Below are 19,673 nucleotides of genomic sequence, written 5' to 3'. Positions count from 1 at the left end.
TGCTCAATGTGGTACACACAAGGACACAGGACAGAGGTTGAGTCAACTTTAATCCATGTTAACTGGCTGCAAGTGTGATTTAGTTATTGCCAACACCTGTTAGGTGCCACAGGTAAGTTACAGGTGCTGTTAATTACACGAATTAGAGAAGCATCACATGATTTTTCCAACAGTGCCAATACTTTTGTCCACCCCCTTTTTTAGGTTTGGTGTGGAATTGTATCCAATTTGGCTTTAGGACAATTCTTTTTGTGTTTTTTCATTGAAGACAAATTAAATGAAGATAATAATACCAAAGAATTTGTGATTGCAATCATTTTCAGGAAGAAACTGAGTATTATCTGACAGAATTGCAGGGCTGCCAATACTTTTGGCCACCACTGTATGCAGTTATTTCTGCAGCATATTTTCTGTATGTGAACTTACCCTAACAGTACTCGGTGTTGGAGTGATGCTACTACAATCTAGAGCATGTATTGCATTCATACACATGTTCTTTATGTAGCGTAATCTACAGAAGTCCTTGGAACCACTATCATGGATTCCCTAATCTATTATTCTCTTCCAGCGTTACATACTAGTGAGGACAACATTGACCTACAGCTCTTAACATACATATGGATGAATTATAATGTAAGGATTTATAGAATCCCATGGTAAAGCAAGTTACAATCTTTTTAGTTTGATGTCCTCTATAATAGAGAGTATTTTATGGAATTATGAAGTACATTGATGGGTTAGTGCAAATCTCAAAAAAATTATAATTTGAGAGTCCTCAGTATTTTATCCCTTTTAATGGCTAACTGAAGAGATGGTAACAAATAGCAGCTTTCCAGACTACTCAGGTCTATTCATCAGGCTCAGTGTAAGGCTATGTGCATGCGTAGCGTTTTTGATGCCTTTTCATGGCAGTTTTTCCGCTGCGAAAACGCTTGTTAGTAGGTCTGCCAGCTATAGCAATGGTAATCCTGATGTGCACATGATGCGTAAATTTCCGCTCAGAATTACCATTTCAGTAAAAACCTCAGCATGACCATTGTGAGGGCGTTTCCGCTGCAAATTCGAGCCCATTGACTTGAATTGAACTGCAGCAAAACCGCAGGTATAATATTTATACCTGCGGATTTGTTGCATTTCAATTAAAAACAACGAGCATAGCCAGAACAATAAACAGAATTTAAAAAAAAATTCCAAAGTCAAATTAGAAAATAGCAAAAGGCAATGGTACTTACCAGCCAAGTTTCAAGAAAAATGCACACCAGGACGCAGCCGGCCTCCTTTTGTTAGAAGGAGGTAACACAGGTGCAGAATGCTGATAAACAATCACTCTCATCCCCTCCCACTGGAGGAGCGACTACCTAGCACTAAAACTGCACACAGATGAAACTTGCAGTAGGGTGCAATTCACACACTCGCGGCACCGTGCCTAGTCAGCATCCTATTACACGCCCCTACTATTCGATTAGGCGGGATGCCTGGCACCCTATCCGTGCATCGACGTGGTGCAAAAGCCCCAACTAACAAGGTCACCATTAATGGGTCTGGCTGCGCCCTAGCAGATAAAAAAAGTGCAAAAATATCATATGAGGTATTAGTTAATATTTTGGCCAAAATATGTAAGCTCGCAACCCACCGTCAAGGGTCCTCATGATTTTGCGAGTCCCTACTCTATCATTAAAAACAACCAGCATAGCCAGAACAATAAACAGAATTTTTTTAAAAATTCCAAAGTCAAATTAGAAAATAGCAAAAGGCAATGGTACTTACCAGCCAAGTTTCAAGAAAAATGCACACCAGGATGCAGCCGGCCCACTTTTGTTAGAAGGAGGTAACACAGGTGCAGAATGCTGATGGACAATCACTCTCACCCACTCTCACTGGAGGAGCGACTGCCTAGCACTAAAACTGCACACAGATGAAACTTGAAAAAACGGCGACCACTTTACTACACGGTTAGTAATAGGGGCGTCTATAAGACACCCTCCATTACTAACCTGGGCTTCACATCAGCCGCCAATACAAGGCTGACGTGAACCCCAACCCCACTCGCCACCGCTACAGGGCAGTGGGAAGAGCGGAGGCTAAGCGCTAGATTTGGCGCATCTTATGGATGCGCCATTTCTGGGACTGCAGAGGGGTGATATTAATAGCTGCGGAGGGGGCCTGGATCCATGGCCCCTCCCCTGGCTATTATGAGCCCGCAGCTGTCTGTTTAGCCTTTTCTGGTTAGATTTTATAAGGGGACCCCACGTCAATTTTTTTCTGGGGTCCCCCGGTAATCTAGCCAGTAAAGGCTAAACAAACTGCTGCGGGCTGATATTAATAGCCAGGGAACATTGTTGGCTAATGGCCCCATTCCCGGCTACTAATATCAGCCCCCAGCGGTCGGCTTTCCCTCTGCTGGTTATAAAAATGATGTGGGAGCCCACACCATTTTTTTTAGATTTTAGTCTCTGTGCCCATGATCCGGATGTAGCAGTGCTTTGGACGCATATTTTTTGCTGTGTTCAAAATGTTGCATTCTATTGAACGCAGGTAAATCCACACATGTTCACTGAACGATGCGTATTTACCCCATTCTGTACTTTCTAGTGGTCAATTTCTGTTGTAGAGACTAGCTACTCCGCAAGAGAATTTGACATACTGCGGTTCTGAAAGACGTGCCGCATGTCAGTGTCTACTTGTGATTCGCAGCCTCTGATGCACGCATAGTGGACATGGGATTTCTAGAGATCCCATCCACGATGCTGTAACATCTGGACGCTGCAGGTTTGATGCTGTATAAACACGCAGAGTCAAACCTGCAGCGGATCCTGATCGTGGCTATGTACCCAAACTCACCCACAGCATGTCAATTTCTGTAGCGGACACGCCAGTCTCCTCTGCAGATTTTGACTGATTGAAGTGTCATTGTATGCGGTGGATTCACATGGACCGACAACGAAAGTGTGGCATTAGAAAACCGCGTTTTGGACAGAGCAAAAATACGCTGCGTCCAAAGTGCTGCTGAGTGCTGATCGGGGGACGTAGCGGCTAACCAAACAGCTGTGAGCTGTGCCATTTTTGCAAATGGCACCTTCCTAGGCTAAAAAATAGCAGCGCACAGCTGCATCATAAATTATATGAATGGAAATGCTAATGAGATTGGGCGAATGGGATTAGCTGACACCTAGCTCTTTTGTTTAGTGATGACAAGGTGTCAATCAGACCCTTTCATGCCAAACCTAATTAAAGTAAAGTAAAGAGTTAAATAAACACACAGACACAGAGCAAACACTTTATTTGAAATACAACAGACACATTCTTTAATCATTTAAATTAACCAATATACTCACCCCAGTTCTGACGGTAATCCAAGGGTTTAAGCAATGTCCCACCAAATAACTTTATTTAGCTCCAAAAAGCATTCATTGATATACAAAAACTAGGGTTGAGCGAGTATGTTCTGTCTGAGTATGCTCTGTCCGAGTATGCTCGGGCCGAGCTCCGAGTATTTATAGCTGCTCGGTGATAAGGTTAAATCGCTCCCTCCCGTGTGCATGATTTGCGACTGTTTGACTGCTTTATTACATGTGAGGAATGTGTAAGAAATAGACATTCCTCACATGTAGTCAAACTGTCAAACAGTTGCAAATCATGGGGAGCGATTCAAACATATCACCGAGCAGCTATAAATACTCGGAGCTCGGCCCGAGCATACTCGGCGAAAGGGTTAATAGAACATACTCGCTCAACACTAACAAAAACGCTTAAAAAACGCACTTTTTTTCCGCAGCGTTTTTCCTGCCAAGGAGATGCAGAAACACTCTGGAAATCTCTGCTTCAAATCCTGATCGTGCGCACATAGCCTATCACAAAATTTGAAGAGTCACATATTCTACACAACGGGACAAAGGAATAGTGCAGTAATAAGACAAGTGACATGAAGCAGAACTATCAGTGTGGGAAGGGGAGAAACAGTTGTGGCTGCAAATATTGTAGCAGATTAGAAAATTTGTCAAACAGCAGGATTATATAGAAGTAATTTATGAAATCTCATTTTGCCTTCTAGTCTGTTAATGCTGCCTTTATTATAGTTTTTAAAGAATTTGTTTTGATTGCAGATTCTCACTAATCCAAGCCACCACTTTGCAGAGAGTTCTTTGTACAAAGATGTCACTTTAGTTGCATGGGATCCATCACCATATTATGCTGACCTGCATATGGTAAGATGATTTTTTCTTAGAAATCATCATAAGTGAAAAGTCATAGAACTTCATGTATTTAAAGGTAACTTTCAAAACTTCACTATAACAATTTAAAGTTATAATCTAGTATTACATTTCAACAGTAATAACTGCTGGCACTGCTAGCACACTCAATTCTTAATGATGTATTTCACCCTTTCAGACTTTCATTGTCAGACTCGTTGGTTCTCAACTTGTAAATATGCGTAATCAACTGTGTCCAACTGTGTACAGCAAGACAAAAGTAGAAAGCAGCACTCACCACTGGTCATGGCCGAGTGAATTGTGACTACATGTGAAACAGCTGTTTCCTCGTGTCTCCATGTTCCATCTTATCATCATGCATGTAGAATAAATAATATTGGACTTGTCAGTTATGAGTGCCACTTTCTTCTATCGTCTTGTTGGAGAGAGATAACCTGTATTACATTCATGTCCTTGATGTCCCATACTGTTTTTTATACTGTATTCCCACAAAATCAACTTTTTTTGCCATTGCTCAGCATATGCAAATTATCGTTGACTAATCCAATGGTCATTCCTTCTGCGGAAAAGTCTGTCCTTACTGGGCATGACTGACATTCTACACATTGCCCCTGTCATCTCTCAGGTGATCAAAGTCTTGTTCATGAACACACCTTCTGGGCATGCACAGTGCAGCCGGGAAACTTTCTTTAACTTTATTGGCATATCGCACATGCCCTATATCGCACATGCCCCAAATCCTACCCAGCCAGCAGACACAGATATTTTCATCTCCTGAGAGATGACATGGACAGTATAGATAATGTCACGGGGCATTAAGAATACAGAATATGAAGTACAAGATTTCTGCATATGTCGAGTGACAGCAATAAAAGTTGGTTTTGCGGACATATGAGTATGGCACAACAAAGACGTAATTATAATACAGGGTTATGACTCTAAATAGTTATGGAGTTGTTGTGGGAAGTTTGGGGACCTGACAGCTTCCCTCTAGGTGTCCAATTTGTTATAAGGCCGTTAGGGAGGATGCAGCAACTGACCCATTTTCTTTTTTTTATTTTATCTACCTTTCCCTTTTTTTCCCTGGTCAATGAAAACTTAAAAACTAATAAAAGTAAAGAACAAATGTATATATATTTTGTAAATTATTATTTATCAGCCATTTATGTGAAATTACTTCCAAAGATATTGAATGAACTTTACAACGTTCTATTTAGGATGGCCCGTGAACTTTGATCGGTGGTACATGATTTCTTACTGCAGCAATTCTCTGATTGAAAACCTAAATGAGACCTGTGTTTTACTTAGATGAGTTTGGAACTAAAAGCCGAGAAAAAGTGAAAAAAATTTTTTTTAAAGTAATAATTCTGAGAATAGATCTTCTGCAGAAGGACAGATACCCTGATAATTTTCTTTTACTTTATTTACTAGGCTACCAAGTGGTGAAGGATCTCTCTGTGTTTATAAGGGTCTATTCAGACTATGTTTGATGCATAGACTGATTATATATTTTAGTTTGAGAGCAAAAAGGATACTTTTTTTTTTACCATATACATTAGGTCTCTGTTCACATGTCCATTTATCCTTCATATTTATTGCTTCCATTTAAAACAGTTAAATGCAAAAGACATATGAAATTGGGGTCTGTTACATTCCTGTTTCAAACAGAAGCAGAGGGACCCCATTGATTTTTATGAGATCCATTTGGTCTCCGTATATTGTTTCATTTTAGAAGGTTACAAAAACAGAAACCCGACTGACCACATATAAATTGGGAAGGCCCCTCTGCTACCAACAGAAACAGGAATGGCGCGCATTCTAATTTTGTTTGTTTGTTTCTTTTGACAGACAAAAATAAAAGATAAATGGCCATGTGAACAGAGCCTAAAGCCCCCGTCTCACATAGCGAGATTGCTAGCGAGATCGCTGCTGTGTCACGGTTTTGGTGACGCAACAGCGACCTCACCAGCGATGTCGCTATGTGTGACACTTTGCAGCGATCAGGCCCCTGCTGTGAGGTCGCTGATCGCTGCAAAGTGTCCTGGACCATTTTTTGGTCGTTGCTCTCCCGCTGGTCAGCACACATCGCGGGAGCAGCGATCAGGCTGGTAACCATGATAAACATCGGGTTACTAGGGGCACACGCGCACCTAGTAACCCGCTGTTTATCATGGTTACCACTCTGCTACGGTGAGCGGGAGGTTACTGCTCACTTTAGCAGGCTCGTAACCATGATAAACATCGGGTTACTAAGTCTGCGTGTGCCCCTAGTAACCCGATGTATACCATGGTTACCAGCCTGCTCCTGCTTCAGCAGGCTGGCAACCAGGAGCAGTACATCGTGGAAAGATTCTTTCCACGATATCGCTGCTCCCCTGATCGTTGGTGAGCCTGCCTGTTTGACAGCTCACCAGCGACCACATAGCGACGCAGCAACGATCCCTGACAGGTCGTATCATTGTCGGGATCGTTGCAGCGTCGCTAAGTGTGACGGGGCCTTAACAGAGAAGAGTGGGATTTTGTTATCTGATGTTACTTCTGTTTGCAAACAGGTCAAATTATATGAAAATCCAACTTTGCAATGATATTTAAGCAGATTTTTTATTACCACAAGAGGCGTTTCATATTTTCGTCTGTTTTTTGTCCCCAGTGGTATCATAAACCAGACTACAATCTTTTCCCACCATATGAACAACATCGGAAGAAAAATCCAAACCAGCCCTTTTATATTCTTCACCCAAAGTTCACGTGGGAACTGTGGAAAATAATTCAAGAGAACAGCAATGAGAAGATCCAGCCCAATCCACCTTCTTCAGGATTCATCGGTAGGTTTTCTTAGCATATTGATTTCACCATACTAACACCATTACAAGTTATGGCGTATGGAGATGGGTTTCAGGGATTTATTCTGATACCGGTTATAACTGAAGTCAGCAAGAATTTTTTAACCTTCTGGATCTACAGTGAGGGCTAATAGGTTGAGCTGGATGGACATATTTCTTCTTACAGCCTTACAAACCATGTTACTATGATTAATTACTCCATCTTCTGTACTTGAGTAATGTCGTAGTGCAGCTTTTAACTGTAACTTCAACTACAATGCCTAATGGCCCCAATTGACAGAAAGGTAATTATACCAAACAGAATTAAGGTCTTCCACCACAAGTAAGTGCTGAATCTTTTTTGTAAGTAGGAAGAGTAAACTTTGTATGGGAATCCATTAACGCTAAGCAATGTTACTGTGCCCAAGGGTATATTAAGAATGCAATGAGTTCTGCACGACAAGGTATAGAGTTTCGTTTTACACGCTGAAAGGAAAAAGAACAACAAAGCAGTAAAAAGTATGACTGCTTGTTTCCTTTCCAAATGTAGTTGTACTCATAGATGGCTCCCTTTGCTCAGACGTCCATTTTTGTAGGCAGTATTTTTCTTTGCAAAGTAGCCTTACTGATGTGAAGCACTTACTGAAATCGTTATCATGAGATATACAGTACTCAGTTGTACGTGACTCCAGATTTATGTAAAGCTTTGAGAGTCTCTGCCAAATAAGGTGGAAGGATTCATTTGATGGTATAAGTGCCATGTGTGCGATCAAAGGCCTAAGCTGCAATTGTTAAAAAATAGGAGTAGACTTGCACTGTTTAGGCAAAAGGTAGAATACGCCACTTTTTGCAGGTAAGCCACGCATTTTATACATGCCTACATGTTTGTAAAGTTACAAGGTTCATTTTTCTGGAAACAATCATGGCCATTATGCAACTTTTGACTTACGCAGATGTACACAGGGCACTGTGGGAGGAATTCATCAAAACTTTTATGCCAGAAAACTAGCGTAAAACACTTTGAGAAGCTGCTACATATTTGTGCAACCTGGAGTTGTGCAAAAAATGGGTGACTATTAACGGGTTTATGTCAGTTTGAAGCAGTTCCGCCAAAATGTGAGGAAGCAGATTCGGGCATGGTTAAAGCGCCCCTGTCAGCAGGATTGTGCTCCGTAAACTACATACACTGTCAGGTGGTCGACATTGCACTGATTAAAATGATTCCTTGGTTGATGAAATCCGTCCTGTGGTTCTTGTGCAATCTTTACTTTCAGTTTGGAGATAATGATATGCTTGTGCTCTGGGGCGGCCTGTGGGGGGCGCTTTATCTGGTGCTCTGCTTATATATTCATCAGTATGCTCTTATGTCAGCTCACTGTGCCTTCACTGACCTGCCTCCTATTTTACATATTGCATCTTGTAGTGCTGGGCTAGGTTAAATAGGCAGGTCAGTGAAGGATCAGTGAGCTGTCATAAGAGTATACAGATGAATATGTAAGCAGAACACCAGATAGAGCGCCCCCCCCACAGGCCACCCCGAAGCACGGGCATATCATTATCTCCAAACTGAAAGTAAAGATTACACAACAACTGCAGCACAGATTTCATCAACCAAGGTATCATTTTAATCAGTGTAACGGTGCCCACCTGACAGTGTATGTAGATTACTGTAAGTGTAAACTTTCAGCAGGTATATGCAGCCCTAACCACTAGCAGCATGAAACAGTGAAATCACTTACATTTGTTAAAATATGTTTTGCCAGGTTCCAAGAATTAGGCTGTGAGCAGTTTTCCTCCGGCTTCTCCTTTCCCAGCTAAGATTTGTCGATTGGTCTCAAACTCTGCACAAACAGGGACACGTCTGCCTGCTCACGGCACATTTTTAAAATGATGTTTGCTCCGAAAAGCCTGAGCAGCACTTCTCATTAAGACATAATTGAGTGTAGCTGGTAGTCCGTCACTATTTCATGTTGCCCTAGCCACTCTGACAGGCTCCCTTTAAGCTCCGAATCCATTAGTTTGTATTCAGGTCAGATTTCAACAATCTTAGGTGCCTGGTAAAATGTACGCCATCGTAACCATTGAATGCGGAGAGCTGCAAATTGTCTACTTGTGGAGATGTGTACTTGTCTCTACTGAAGGTGTGATAACTAGAGTTACATCAGTTCCTCAAATTTAAGAAATGTTTGAAATGATAAAATCTGTAACAAGCTGCTAGACTGTGACTCTACCCGAGGCAGCTCGGAAGGGGAGAAGAGTGGAAGCCATACTGTAAACAGGAGAACAGTGCCTGTAAGCCTTACCCAACTACAGGTTACAGCGGTTAAATGTGATGACCCCAGTTAGTAAGTGTAGCATTCTAATAGATCCACCTGCTGAGGTGAATGTCCGAACTCCGATACATTACTCTGTTGTACCTGAATTTGTATGGATAGTAGTATAGAAATTCTAAGAATAAACAGTTCATATATAATCATATTCCTGGTAAAGAGAAAACAGAGAACAGTAATTTGCTACGTTTTTATTATTACAGTCAATTTTTTATTTGGTTATACTGGGTTCAAATCCCACCGAGGACAACATCTGCAAGGAGTTTGTATGTTCTCACCGTGTTTGCGTGGGTTTCCTCCGGGTTCTCCAGTTTCCTCCCCCACTCCAAAGACATACTGATAGGGAATGAAGATTGTGAGCCCCAATAGGGACAGTGATGATAATGTATGTAAAGCGCTGCGGAATATGTTGGCAGTATATAAAAACAAATATTGTTATTAAAGGTAAAAACCAACTATGCATGTGTCACTTATCATACCCGACATCCACACTGTACACATCCCTAACACAAGGTCTCACGCAACTGTCATTACTCCATATTGTGATCATCATTTTACAAATATTCTTACGAAAACTCTTTCTATGGCAAGTAATATAATACAGTAGTATTTATAAATGCATTAATTATTTTCTCTGGATTGAAAAGAGTGTATGCCTAGGTGAAGATTTACGTAGAATAATTAATAGTATTTTCATCCTGCACAACTTCATGCCGGCCTTTGTTACATAAGTCAAGGTAACATTTTTTTTTAATGTGCAGTTGTTACAGAAGAGCCACAGTAATCTGGAATGTTCCTTATTAGTGTATAATAGTAACTGAAGTTGCTGACAACCTGAGATCCACATTCAAGGGGCCACACTTGGATACATCTACACTACAAAATGGGATTTATCCCCACCAAACCCCCTCTGCACTTTATTTAGAGGTTATATAGTTTATACCAAGATGATCTTGCTCCATGTCCTAAGTGTATCTTATCACAAATAATCTAGTGTAAGTACACTAATGAGCACTAATGAATAGAAAAGAGGCTATATACGGTACTTTAAAGAGTGTCCTTCCAGTAATTTGCATAAAAATGGTAGCACTTGTAGTAGAATAAAATAGAGATTTATTTCAAGGATTTTACTCCAAGGTGAATAATTCAATTTTATTTTTTTTTGTACATTTTTGAATGTTGCCGCTTTTTTGCACATGCATTCATTTTATTCATTTTGTAGAAGAGTCCTTAAATGTGTATACAGTGTACACAAGAAGCTGCCAATCATAGGGTGTGGGCGGGTTATGCACAGATCAGCATTCTGACCACTGCTACATCTACAGCAGAGAAAGCACCAAGCAGACCAGTAAGTGACACATCCCTGGAATCAGGCTCTCTGTCCCTACATCATGCTGTAAAGAAATGCAAGAGCGCAATAGGTTCTTATCCAGGTTAAAAGTATGATGAATAAAGATAAAACCGCTCACCTTGTAAGGTTGTGTAAGACATATCACTTAAAGAGCCTAAAGACCAGATGCAGCAGCTTCCATAAAATATCAATAACGGTAACCAGATTGGAAGTGTTCCTGCGCTCTCTGGAATTATAACACGAGTTATAGTAGATAAAATTGCAGGTTTAATGTCGACGCATTTCAGAGTCTACCGACTCCTTCCTCAGGACAACCATACAAAAATAGGCTATTAATTTTGACGCATTTCGGAGTCCACCAACTCCTTCCTCAGAACAACAATACAAAAATAGGCTATTAATGTTGACGCATTTCGGAGTCCACCAACTCCTTCCTCAGAACAACAATACAAAAATAGGCTATTAATGTTGACGCATTTCGGAGTCCACCAACTCCTTCCTCAGAACAACAATACAAAAATAGGCTATTAATGTTGACGCATTTCGGAGTCCACCGACTCCTTCCGCAGGACAACCATACAAAAATAGACTATTTTTTTATGGTTGTCCTGAGTAAGGAGTTGATAGACTCTGAAACACGTCAACATTAAACCTGCAATTTTATCTACTATAACTCGTGCCATAATTGCAGAGAGCGCATTAACACTTCCAATCCGGTTACCGTTATACCTACATCATGCTGCACTCATATTACATAGCAAAAACCTGCTGACAGATTCCCTTTTAGCCTTTATGAAAGTATAAGAAAAGCATTTTTATCTTAAAACTACATATATTTATGATTGAAGTATAAGAATTACTCCAAATGTTCTGTCATGTTATTAAATCATTCATCAATTATTCTTCTATTAATACAAGCTAATGGGGAAAATCTCCTAAGTTCCCACAATGAGTTTTTGAAACCATGTATTTTTTCTGAGAAAAAAATGCTGCGTTTTACAGTTCCAGCAAAGTGGATTACATTTATAAAAATCTCATGTCACTGCGCTTTTTTATGCTGCTTAAACTGAGCTGTGGTGCATGTTTGAAATCCACAACATGTCATTTTATCCTGCACACGACTGTATCAATAACTTTTTTTCAAAGCTAAATAGCAGGAAGTATCAAAATCAAAGTAGCTTTATATAAAACATGACATGACAAAAACTGCAGTGTGAAATGAACATGTTACAAAATGCACTCAAAAACGCAATGAACAACATGCAAGTAACCTAACTTACATAATAGATGTAGAAATGCTGCAGAAAATCTGCAACATCAAAAACTCACCAAATATTCATCGTGGGAACATAGCCTTACACACTGGAAGTCTGATGCTGCTTATAATAAGAGCTTCTCTGCCTGTAAAAACACTTCCTACCCCTGTGCTCTGATTGTACAAAGGATCATAAGGCCTCATATTAAAGGGGTTGTCTGGCCTAAGGCTACAAATTTGCAGTCACTCTATGTGATTGCAGACTTGTGAATCCTCTTCGGCGCTGGGAGCAGTGGGCACGTGACTGTAAGTATTCCATTTGCACGTATGCGGTCACGCAGTTGGTAGGTTAGTGAGTGGCTGCCTCCATCAGTATTTTGCACATGTGCTGCCCCCGCCTTTATCATGGAGGCTTGCTGCATCCTGCAGTGCATTGGTAATCTGACCTGGTGTTGGTAAGACATTGTCTTTTACTGTGATGTTTTATGAAATTATGTCCAATGTTCACCATTTACAATGTAAATTACAAAGCCCTTTGGACCTCTAATAATTGATAACAAAAGCTTTCTATCAGAGTCATTGCAGCACACCTTCAGTTCTTGAGGTCCCCAAGTGATTTCCAACTTAGTTTAGATACACCATACCTATGTTGCAGCCACGTTGCAGTCCAATTGTCACATGTGTATCATTTCAAGCACATAGCCATTTAGTCTGCCTTTACAAACATTTGTGAAATAATGTGTCATTCTCAAGAGCAGTCTGAATTGGAGTGTGGTTCTGTAATAGGGTGGCATTGCTACAGCCACCTAAAGTTGTGGAGCTAGATCACTTAGTGTTGAGGCGCATAGTGGGCAAAAGTTACCAATGCTCTGCTGACTCAATTACTGCAAAATTCTTAATCTCTTTTAGCAGTAACATCAGCACAAAAACTGCACCAGGAGCTTCATAGCATGGGTTTCCATGGCTAGGCAACTGCATGCAAGCCTTACATTACCAAGCACAATGTCAATCACCAGATGGAGTGATATAAAGCATGCCCACACTGGACTATGAAGTGACAAATCACTGTTCTCTATCTGGTAGTCTGATGGACGATTCTCTGCTTGGTGACTGTCAGGAGAACATTACCTTACTGACTGCATTGTGTCAACTGTAAAATTTGGTGGAGGATGGGTGATGCTAGGGGGTAATATTTCAGGGATTGGCCTCGGCCCCTTTGTTCTAGTTAAGCTAAATCTTAATGCATCAGTGTAAAATGACATTTTGTACACTTCCAACTCGTGGAAACTGTTTGGAGAAGACCCTTTTCTTTTCCGGCATGACTATGCCCTAGTTGACAAAGCAGGGTTCATAAACGCATGGTTGGGTGAGTTTGCTGTAAAAGAACCCTTGAGCTATGACCTCAAACCCTTCCCTTCTAACACCTCTGTGATGAAGTAGAACAGAGATTTCAATCCAGTCCCCCTAGTCCAACATCAGTGTCTGACCTCACAAATGGGTGAATTGACAAAAATTCCTGCAGACACCAAAATCTTGTAGAAAGTCATCCCAGAAGAGTGGAAGCTGTTTCAGCTGCTTAGGGAAATCAATGGCTTATCAATGCATATGGATTTAAAATGTGAAGTGATAAAAAAAATTCTTTAGGTATGATATGAAAGTTTCCCACTACTTTTTTGAATGTAGTTTATATCTAAAGATTGTGCATATTAAGCAAAAGAAGAAAAATACACATTTCCACTACACAAAGGTTTCAAATTTTTTGCTTAGGTGTTCACATTCTGGCATTTTACAGTAAAGTCCATAAAAATTCACATATATAACACTGTTTAAATTACATCTATGGTGTACATGAGAATGTAACCGTTTTTAGATTTGCCATTGTGAATTGCATATCATATTCATGCCATTTACAATACTATTCATTCCACATTACACATCACAGTCAACAAGTAAAATGCTCCAATTTGTGCTGTAACATTCCGTAGAAGGACATGAAAAAATAATCGTACATGGCCTATTTGTCTACTGTGCATGAAATGAACCAAGCTGCCATATGTTACCTGCTGATAGAGCTCCCGCTATCCTCTCTGCACAATCTTCCTCTCTGCAGTATTTTAGAGCTATTTCCAGGCTATCTCCTGCAGATCAGCAGTGCAGTAAATGAGACGATGCTTGGCTCCTATGCCATCTGTTTACAGATTGCTCTTTTACCTTCTAGTTTGTTGTTCCCATACTTTTATATAGCCCATATTTAAAGGAGCTTAGAGTAAAATCATTTAGAAAAACATCAAATAATATGTAAAATATATAAAATCACATGCACCATTACAATTATTATGTGAATGCCCTTCGTCTGCATACAGAGATGGGTATCTCATGTTCTTTAGGCTTAGGACTAATCTACAGCTTGGTAACAGTAAGGGAACAAACAGCGGACATTAGTGGGAACAGGACAACTACAACTAACTAACAACTACAAATAACTCTCTGTTATCTATAAAATATTCACCATAAAAAATAGTCACTCAAACAGCAAAAAATGGTTGAGCAAAAAAGCAACTGCTTTAAAGTATTATGCTAAAATGTATTTACGGTAAATGAAACATACATAATCTTTATAGTAACGTGTGTGTGGTGATACACGGCTTCTGTTTAGAGCTTATTCACTCTACTCTATAGTGGCCGTATTTTCTGGTCCGTGTTATGGTTGGAGTTCGCAGCTTGACTGAGGGTCTCAGGAAGCCCACAGTTGAACAAGATAATCCAGGTGTAACTTTGATCATAAAATACCGCCATGTAAACAAGCCCTTAATGAGCCTTTCAAACCAAGAAAAATATCTACCTGGAGATAGAAGGCTCTCAGCTGTGTATTATGTCAATTATTTTAATATTTATGGTGGTCTTATGTAGTGGTACATACAGTATCTTGGGTGACAGCTACTAATGGCAGTTATTAGAAAGGCAATCCTAACAATACAGTTTTTTAATTCAGAGTCTATGGAAATATTTGCCAACCCACAGCAAATTTTCTGCCTTGTTGCCTAAATTGGTACAGGTAACCTGTGACAGAATTTTCTTGCAAATCATTGTTTGATGCCCGAGGACAAATTCAGATGTCCATTTTCTTCTCATATGTGAAAAAAACAGCTTTTCATTAGTGTTTTGGATGAGACTTTCATCCGTTTTTGGTCAGTGTGTCAGTTATTACTATGAATGTAAGGACGTCCGATTTTCACTTACGAGTGCTATCTATAGTACTCACAGATCGGACTCGAACCTGTCATAGTCTGTAGGGCCATTCACATTTCCTCATGAAAATCTTGGAGACATGTACGATTTTGAGCCGACCTGAGTAAATGGATCTCTGAAAACATCAGACCACACTCGGATAACATCTGAGTGCGACCCGGTTTTCACCGACTGTCAGAATGGAGACGGTGCAGAATTTTTTTTTTATTTCTCCACGTACAAGAAAATCGGATGACATTCGGACCACATTGTGATCAGAATCGATCAGAATCATCGGTCCGTTTTTTCATACATGGAAATATCGAAGGTGTGAGGCTTTACATTAGTTTTTTTTGTATACAACAAAAATACTGATGGAGGTTTCTCTTACCAGAGTCCAAGTTTCTCAGAGACCCATAGACTTGAACGTGCAGTTTTGATCCGTGGCTCAGATTAAGGCCACGGCCCCACTATCAGTATTTGGTCAGTATTCTGTCAGTATTTTTTCTCAGGAGTGGGAGCCAAAACCAGGCTCCGTGTCAGTATGTACAACACAGACGTATCACTAAGGCTTTATTCACGTGTCAGCTTTTTGGTAAGTCAGTGTTTCATCAGTATTTGTAAACCAAAATCAGGAACAGAAACTACAGACAAAATGTATAGATTAAAGATTCACTCCTGTTCTGTGTATTGGAGCGTTTTTTTTCTTTGGCTTACAAATACTGATGAAATACTGACGTGTGAGCACTGCATTATATTGTGGACCATATGAAAGTGGAGGAAAAAATACAGTTGACTTATTAGATACACACCAGCATCAACATCCAACACCATTAGAAAACAATCCACATTTAATCATAACAGAATGTTTTGGCTACTAAAACTTAGGTCATAAATATAGATGTTTTATTAGATTAAAGGGAGTCTGTCAGCACAAAATGACTGTTCAAACCAAGCACCTCTTAGGGGACATAGCCCTATTAAGAATCCTAAGTTTTTTGCCCACACCGGTTTCTGCAGTAACCAGAAATTGTTCTTTATTCAGATATGTTAGATATGTGACGCCGAGAAGTTCAGTGCACCTTCAGTCTTCATCCTTCTCTGGCTCCTGTAATCAAGGAAAAGGGGGTGAAGATCGATGCAAAACAAGTAGGTGGGAAGGTTCACTGATGCGCCTGGCCATGACAAGAGTGCACCAAGCACCTCATTATCATATTTGAATAAAGAATGATTTCTGGCAAATAGAGCAGCGGTTTTGACAATAAGGGTCTAATTTTTATTTGGGCTATGTGCCATACATGGTGCTGTGCCTGATTTGTACAGTCATTTTGTATTACAGACTTCCCTTTCATGGAACCTGTTATCAAAGTTGGGAAGTAGAGCTCATAAATAGGTTGGTAGTTGCCCCCATGTTGAAATTAACGTTATTACTGGGAGTGAAAAATTGAAGTCCTAAAACCGCCTTACATCACTCTCAATAGTCATCTGGGCGGTGCCACAGCAGGGACTTAGTCATGGTCTTCTTGCTGTTGGCTCACCTAGTCTTTCTTGGTTGATGTCCTATCAGGTGTGTGAAGTCAGCTCTAGCTCTGTTGAGCAAAATGTCAATTAAGAGGGAGTAGATGCTAACAACAGGGAGGCCATAACTATTCGATGATGCTGCAGCACCACCCAAATGACAATTAACAACGGCATGAACCATTTCTAATACTTCTAATATCTGTGATTACTAGAATGGAGAAGTTGGACATATGTGCAGTACTGTACATCTACAAAATAAGTCCTATTTATGAGTACGACTACATCATGGCTGTCTTTTAATGCCCAAACTTTGATGACAGGTCCCCTAACATTTGAGACAAAAACCCTTCTTAGAAAGGTCTTAAATCATTACCCAAGAACAACAGTGTTAATCATGCAACATCACATTTGCTTAGATGCTTTTTATGACATGAGAAATAAATCTATAGATTATACACACAAGTCTTTGTACCTAAACCTTACAAAGTACACCTGTCTTGCATAATAAAGTCTCATTGTCTTGATGATATGCAAATGTTTTCATGAAAGGACTTGATCAATGGGTATCAAACTCTTTCATCTGCCTCAGATTCTGTCAGTTATTTGTGTATATATCATACTCATGGTTTTATATACCAGCCTACATGCTATACATACCGTATAACTCATGGCAATATTATCCCTAATGGGTATTGACATGCTTTCAGTTCCCTCATAGCAAATCTTACATGACCTTCATTTCTTTGGTTCATATGAAATTGACTTCATTGATAAACATATTAAGAAATACTTAAAAGGAATTCACATAAAAGAATTGTCTTCATTTTGCTTTGAGATGCGTTGGTTGAAGTCACATGTTTCTTTCTCTTGACTTGATATGCATGGATTGTTCTCGGCGCTTCCGGGGATGATTGTTTCCTTAGGGGCAACACTGCTGTTGTGTCTTTGGTTGAGCTGAATAATAGTTAGGTTTGATTGGCATAAGGATTTCCCATCAATCGGCGATGACGGGTGACAGTTAAAGAGTAACAGGAAGCATTTGTAAAACTAGAAGGAGAAGAATAGAATAATGTTAACATACATAGCCACATTCAGATTAGGGGACATTGAGCCCACCAAGGGCTAGATTCCATGTACCCACCTTTCATGTATACAAACCAATGCATTTTCATTAAAAGGTTTTTTTGGACCAGGACTAATTTTCGTCAAGCACTGTATCTTACGGTATTGCCTGCTTGCGGGTTCTATCGGTCATCATGTGATTATGCAATTTGCATACTTGTGGCCACATGCGAGCTAGCTTCTCTTCCTGCATCTCTGAATGTTAAAGGGGTTGTCTGGTCTAAATTGATAAGTCTGCAGTCACTCTGTGGGACTGCAGACTTATGAATCCCCCCAGTCACGCACTGTGCACTGCAAGGATTTGACGGCTTCTGAACCGGGAACGGTTGTAATGTGTACGATATGCATACTTCCGGCCAGAGCACGTCCAGTGGGCGTTGCCTCGCTCCATACACTTGTATGGAGCGAGGCTACATCAACTAGATGGCTACCCTCTGGATGGCTATATAGTTAGATAGATCTAATGTGATAGTGGAAGTTTAGGGACATGAAATTAAAGTGAATCTGTCAGTAGGATCAATCCTCCAAAGCCATCTATATGGCATGCACATCATAGAAAGTTTAATAAAATTAACACTCGATATCTGCGATCCAATATTTCATTCCAGAATTATCCACATTTTTCTTAATATGAAAATTGTTACGCTCGCGCCCGGACTGACTGGCGTGAGCGTGGTTAGTGATCCCACTGGACCATGAACCGAGGAGTGCCTGGAGGGGCGTAACTAAGTATCAACCCGGTCCGACCAAGGTCGCACGGCGGCTCAGTCGACTCCGTGAACCAGGGAGGAACCGAGCAGAGGGACCAGGTGCTACTCCAGGTCAGACCCCGGTCACAGCTGTTGACCCACACTGGGGAATGCAGGAACAGGCAGGTTAGACTGGCATATAGACAGGTGGGTACTGGCAGGCACGGCTGGTATGCACACAGGCGGGTACTAGCAGGCACTCCTGGTAGGCAGACAGGTGAATACTGGCAGGCACGGCTGGTATGCAGACAGGCGGGTACTAGCAGGCACGGCTGGTATGCAGACAGGCGGGTACTAGCAGGCACGGCTGGTATGCAGACAGGCGGGTGCTGGCGGGCACGGCTGGTATGCAGACTGGCAGGTATGAACGCAGGCTGGATAGGGAGCAGTACAGACTGGGATACAGGAACAGGGCCGGGGGTGCGGTGGACTAGCAGAGCAGAACCGCAGGCGCGGAGGACAAGAGGGATAGAGCAGCGTGAAACTGCAGGTGCGGTGGACAAGCAGAGCAGAGCGAAACCGCAGACGCGGTGAACAAGCAGAGTAGAGTGAAACCGCAGATGCGGTGAACAAGCAGTGCAGAGCGAAACCGCAGATGCGGTGAACAAGCAGAGCAGAGTAAAACCGCAGATGCGGTGAACAAGCAGAGCGAAACCGCAGGTGCGGTGAACAAGCAGAGCGAAACCGCAGGTGCGGTGAACAAGCAGAGCAGAGCGAAACCGCAGGTGCGGTGAACAAGCAGAGCAGAGCAAAACCGCAGGTGTGGTGAACAAGCAGAGCAGAGCGAAACCGCAGGTGCGGTGAACAAGCAGAGCAGAACAGAGCAGAAGGTGTAGGCAGACAGGACAGGGCTCTGTTCACATGGAACAGACTGGAAAACACAGGAAGATAGTTAGAACACAGGAGGTAGATACGGAGGCAGGGAAACAGGACAAGCAGAACCAGATACACACAAAGTACTGACAATGAAGTAGCGAGTGAACACAAAACTCACAAACAGAAGTACAGAGACAACGAGTTGGAGTTAGGTGCAGGTTCAGACACTGCAGGAAAAGGGAAGGTTCGGACATAGAGACAAACAGGT

General features: G+C 41.1%; 2 protein-coding genes across 4 annotated transcripts in view; one reads left to right on the top strand and one right to left on the bottom strand.

Annotated features, from left to right (window-relative positions):
* Positions 1-19,673, top strand: part of ST6GAL2 (ST6 beta-galactoside alpha-2,6-sialyltransferase 2) — a 170,261-nt gene that overhangs the window by 137,088 nt on the left and 13,500 nt on the right. For both annotated transcript variants that reach the window (XM_073664805.1, XM_073664806.1), the window contains 2 exons: positions 4,104-4,205; positions 6,862-7,036. In XM_073664805.1, the coding sequence (XP_073520906.1) occupies positions 4,104-4,205; positions 6,862-7,036 (277 nt within the window). The remainder of the gene's footprint in view (positions 1-4,103; positions 4,206-6,861; positions 7,037-19,673) is intronic.
* The window catches only part of LOC141211277 (pinopsin-like), a 320,801-nt gene continuing 312,929 nt past the window's right edge, over positions 11,802-19,673 (bottom strand). For both annotated transcript variants that reach the window (XM_073664808.1, XM_073664809.1), the window contains one exon: positions 11,802-17,765. In XM_073664808.1, the coding sequence (XP_073520909.1) occupies positions 17,520-17,765 (246 nt within the window). In that variant the 3' untranslated portion in view covers positions 11,802-17,519. The remainder of the gene's footprint in view (positions 17,766-19,673) is intronic.

Source organism: Phyllobates terribilis, unplaced genomic scaffold (assembly GCF_046119375.1).
Source record: "Phyllobates terribilis strain yellow unplaced genomic scaffold, ASM4611937v1 Scaffold_2__4_contigs__length_985480577, whole genome shotgun sequence".
NCBI classification, from domain to species: Eukaryota; Metazoa; Chordata; class Amphibia; order Anura; family Dendrobatidae; genus Phyllobates; species Phyllobates terribilis.
This window is presented reverse-complemented; position numbering and strand designations above follow the sequence as displayed.